Source organism: Alosa sapidissima, chromosome 4 (genome assembly GCF_018492685.1).
Source record: "Alosa sapidissima isolate fAloSap1 chromosome 4, fAloSap1.pri, whole genome shotgun sequence".
NCBI classification, from domain to species: Eukaryota; Metazoa; Chordata; class Actinopteri; order Clupeiformes; family Clupeidae; genus Alosa; species Alosa sapidissima.
The window spans coordinates 11,046,086-11,051,085 of record NC_055960.1 but is presented as its reverse complement, the minus strand read 5'-3'; the positions used below and the strand labels follow the sequence as shown (position 1 = coordinate 11,051,085).

The window sequence follows — 5,000 nt, the reverse complement described above, 5'->3', positions numbered from 1 at the left end:
ACTAACCTTTGGTGTTCCCCAAGGGTCAATCTTTGGGCCACTATTATTCAACCTTTATATGCTCCCACCTGGACAAATCAATTTGATTATCAATCATAGCTATGCTGATGACACACAAATTTACTTAGTCCTGTCGCCTAATTACTATGCCACCCTTGAGTCTCTTTGTCAATGTATTAAAAATAAACAACTGAATTTAGTATTTATAGTATACCATTTTTTACGTAGATCTCTGTTATTTGAGGTCACCGAAAACTGTCAGTATGAAAAAAAAAACGAAATCAGTGCTACCTAGCTCGAGTTGCTGCAGCCAACAGCTAGAGCACCCAGGCAGCTACAGTGCTACAGTCTGGAGGCATGATTTTAAAGATGTCTGTCACCTCTCTGTCTAATTTTCTTCACTGTCTCGCCTGCAGTGCCGGGGCTGGACGAACAGGCTGCTTCATCGCCGTGGACATCATGCTGGACATGGCAGAGAACGAGGGGGTGGTGGACATCTTCAACTGCATCCGGGAGCTGCGCTCACAGAGGGTCAACATGGTGCAGACAGAGGTGGGTGGACACATAGACCACAGCAGCCCCATCTCTAAGTGCCTCTGTGCACCACTGTGTATTATATGACACCGGTCTTAGCGATCCTCCTCAGGGGCTACATGAAGTGGCTGAATGACCTTGTCTGCCTTGAAAGCTAAATGCCTCTGAGTTCAAGTCGGTAGGTTCAGTCGGTTTCCATGTCTGCAGGTAACCACTGTTCTCTCTTGTACTATATGAGCCTTTAGCTTTTAGCTTTAAGTAATTCACATAGATGTTGGCTCACATATTTTTAGTCATTAATATATAAAAAATGACCTCACTCTTTTTCATCACCTTACCAGACATATTTGAAGTATTACAACACCCTCTACATTTTCTTAGGGAAGGGAAAGGTCAAGGAATCTTCATAGACTTGTCCCCCTAGTGGATGAACAAAAAATGACCACAATACTGTGACCACAATTCGGTTTCTTTATACATACTGTAACAGCATGAATATTATATATGAATATGAATATTAACTGCCAGTGGCGACTCTTTGTTCCTCCCACAGGTTGATAATTGGGTGCTTGCACTGTGCCGCACAGGGTTCAAAACATCCAGTTGGCTGTTCTATAGTGTTTCTGTAAAGCACAAACAAGCACATGTAAATAATTTCAAAAAACAGACCAACTTGCCATAATGGACACAGGGCAATTTGTCAGTCTAAAGCACCATTCAAAGATAATCCCGTGCAAAACAACAAAAAGCAATTAATCCTTTAAAAAGCGCCACTCATCAAGCCCTCACACCCCCACCCCACCCCCCCACCAACACTCCCACATGGCCCTGTCTCTCTGAAGTGCTCGGTGGAGGTAATGGATAGCAGAGGGCAGCCCTACATGGATTTAGCTCAGACGGGATCAAAGGGCTGCAATTAACATTCAAAACCCCTGAGCTGGTGTTGAGTTTAAACCATGTACAGTACTGCTACATCCATATTGGCTGGCAGGCGCAGTGGGCAGTTTGATATGCCGTAAGTTTGCTGGGATGTGGGCCCTGTGCTAGCAGTATGCTGTCTCTGAATGTCCTCTCTTATCTCTCTCAGAAGCCGCTCTTGGAAGATTTACTATTTAGTGGCTCACTGACTTCAATAACTAAACTGATTTTCTCAGCACCTCAGACCTGAAATACAAGTGTCTAGAAGAGCTCCTCAGGCTGCACAACATGGTCTCCATGCCGTCCTTAGGATCCTTAGATATTCATGAGCCACATGAGCAGAGTTACTATTTTGGGATTTGACACGACAGGTTAACAATCTCCTAAGCACTGTTGCATTTAATTAGCCGTTTAAAAAGGGCACAACAAACTTCTTTATGCTTTTCTGAGACCTTGCGAAAGCGCTGCTAATTGATGGCTTCTCAAGACGCTCTATAGAGGTTCTGAGAGTTCTGAGGGTCATTAACTGCGAAGGCTTCTGTTACACATTCTCTTTGGTCATTATAGCGCTCTCCTATTCAGTTCAATTTAGTTGGGATGGTAATGAGAGGCCAGAATGTGCCATGATATTGAAAACTCTCATTTGCTGTTCTGAGAGTGCTCTTGAACCCAGTGTGGCTAATGTCCTTCTGTCGTCTCTTTTCAGGAGCAGTACGTGTTTGTCCACGACGCCATCTTGGAAGCCTGCCTGTGTGGGAACACTGCCATCCCTGTGTGTGAATTCAGAGCCATATACTACAACATCAGTAGAATAGACCCGCAGACCAACTCCAGCCAGATCAAGGACGAGTTCCAGGTAAAGAAAGAGAAAAGGATGAATAAATGGGGGATGGAATGTTAGAAAATAGAAAACTGCCTACCTCACATCCTGTCAGACAACAGCGGTAGTGGCTGGGCGCTAGAGACTTTATTTAAAACAAGACTTTATTTTTTTTTTTAAATTCCGAGCTGCGAGGCAGAAGTAACTGCCTCATGAAAGCCTGACGCTGAGCTGTTTCCTTTCATGGGGCCTCTTTCTGCGCCGGCTTCCTGGTGAAATGAGTACCTCATCACTGGCTCAGGCACGGGAGAAGTCTCAAACCTGTCATCTGTCCCGGAATTGTGTGATCCATCTCTCTATCACTCAACCAATCTTTCCCTGCTTTTCTTTTTTTGCCAACATTTTTTTCCCCCTCCTTCTGCTTCCTCTTCTTTTTGATGTTCTTTCATGCATGAGAAATGCACAACTTTCACTTCAAGGAAACTGTTCCTTTTGTTGAAACTGAAGGTACCAGCAAGGAATGATGAGACTTTTTTTTCATCTGATTTTACAGAAACTTAAGCACATCGTCAGTTTGGGAACTCAGGTTGGCACTGCAGTAGTTAGAAGAGAAGCTTAGTTGACTAACGAATCTGTCTCTCTCCCCCCCTCTCTCTCCTCTCTCTTTTTCTCTCTCTCTCTGTCTGTCTCTCCATCTATCTATCTCTGTTTTTTTCTCTCACTCTGTCTGTTTCTCCCTCATGCAGACGCTGAACATTGTGACTCCTCGGGTGCGTCCAGAGGACTGCAGTGTGGGCCTGCTCCCTCGCAACCACGACAAGAACCGCAGCATGGACGTGCTGTCCGCCGATCGCTGCCTGCCTTTCCTCATCTCCGTCGACGGCGAGTCCAGCAACTACATCAACGCTGCCCTCATGGATGTAAGTCTGCCTAGAAAAACCCCCACAGGAGCCTTGTGTCACTATCAAACTAATGAGCACACGTAGATAAACACCTGGGTCTAGGCCTCTCTTTTAAGATAGAGAATAGACTATCCTTTAAGGTGGAGAATAGACTATCTTTTAAGATGGAAAATAAACTATCCTTTTAAGATGGAGAATAGACTATCCTTTAAGATGGAGAATAGACTATCCTCTAAGATGGAGAAAAGACTATCTTTTAAAAGCCTCCAGGGGAGCTTTATTAATGCTGAATCGACACGTCAGGTAGTTGTGCATACTGTATCATTATGAGGCTGCCATTCCATGTGTTAGTGTGATGTCTGTATCAAAATATGGTGACCTAATCTGACCTCACCCTCACACACAGATTTCCGTGCCATGCATTCAGATGGGCATGTTTTTTAATCACCCCGGGAGATTGTTAGCATTTGCTCATTATTTTGACTGACAGGACAAACCGCACAGCAAGAGAGCTTTTGTTTGGTTTTCTCCACTCTAGTCACATAACAGGAGCAATTAACTCCAGTATTAATCGACATTTGATGAGCATTAGTCTGATGCTCTGATCGATTCTAGGTATTGGAATACGCTGTATTTCTTGTGCAGTGATTCCCAGAGACGACAGTTTTATCACAGCCTCTACTAGGATGACGTATAAGTAAGAGACAGAGAACGCACATAATTACAAAAGCAAACCACAGCACATCAAAAATATTACATCCTAACAAGTCATTAGAATGCAGCGCGGCCATGAAACGTAGGGAAGGCGCAGGACGCTCACAGCACAAGGATTCATCAGATAAGCTGGGACACGCTGATGGATGGACGATAAGGGCGTGCTGCTGCGTGATAACAAGCGGCCACAGCAGCGCTTAAAAAAAAAACTTGTTGCGGTAACGGCGGCCTCACACCGGGCCTCCGCTCTCGTCCGCGGCCGTGTAATGAGTGTCGGGGATTCTCAGTGCCGATGAATCACCTGGCAAGGTTGACCCTCAGAGAGCGCGTGGGCCAGCGCTGCTGCTGCTGTGTCGTCCTTCGCCTCGCTGTGAAGGGGTCCAGCGGCAACTAGCAGTTTAGCGATGGGAGTCACGCAACTGCCTGTTATCTGTTGTTCCCTCACCCCCTCCTACCCCACCTCACACTCACACATATACACACGCACGCACACACACACAATACACACACACACACACACACACACACACACAGACACTCCCCGTATTCCCCCGCCTTTGAGCTGAAGTGTTGTCGTATCGATCTTGCAGAGCCACAAACAGCCAGCGGCCTTCATTGTGACCCAGCATCCCTTACCCAACACGGTGGCCGACTTCTGGAGGCTGGTGTTCGACTATAACTGCTCCTCCATCGTCATGCTGAATGAGATGGATGCCGCTCAGGTATGGCCTCAGATATGGGATGGCATGAGGGGTAGCCAGGGGGCAGTGTGATGTCGGAGGCACGGGCTTGAGTGGACAGTTCACCCTCTTTTTTTTAAAACAATTACTCTGGCCTCAACAGACTCTGGATACACTCTCTCCTCAGTCTGCTCATTAAGTGCTATTAGTTTGTAGATGAAGATACCGATTAGAACAGATTAATGAGTTACTTTCATCGCTTAGCTTGATTACTCCATTCATGAATCCATTTGTAGTGACTGAAGAAATGAAATGAAGAAAATGCAAGATAATTTGAAACTGTTATTAAGATGATTATTATCCAATGTGAACTTTAAAAACACCCACAGATAAGAAAGAATAATAAATCGTGATTATGCTCAGAAGGTGAAC

The 5,000-nt window shown here is 45.3% G+C and overlaps 1 protein-coding gene across 17 annotated transcripts in view; it reads left to right on the top strand.

Annotated features, from left to right (window-relative positions):
• ptprt (protein tyrosine phosphatase receptor type T) overlaps positions 1–5,000 on the top strand; it is a 213,570-nt gene that overhangs the window by 201,166 nt on the left and 7,404 nt on the right. For all 17 annotated transcript variants that reach the window (XM_042089740.1, XM_042089730.1, XM_042089744.1 and 14 more), the window contains 4 exons: positions 417–552; positions 2,159–2,308; positions 3,019–3,192; positions 4,479–4,610. In XM_042089740.1, the coding sequence (XP_041945674.1) occupies positions 417–552; positions 2,159–2,308; positions 3,019–3,192; positions 4,479–4,610 (592 nt within the window). The remainder of the gene's footprint in view (positions 1–416; positions 553–2,158; positions 2,309–3,018; positions 3,193–4,478; positions 4,611–5,000) is intronic.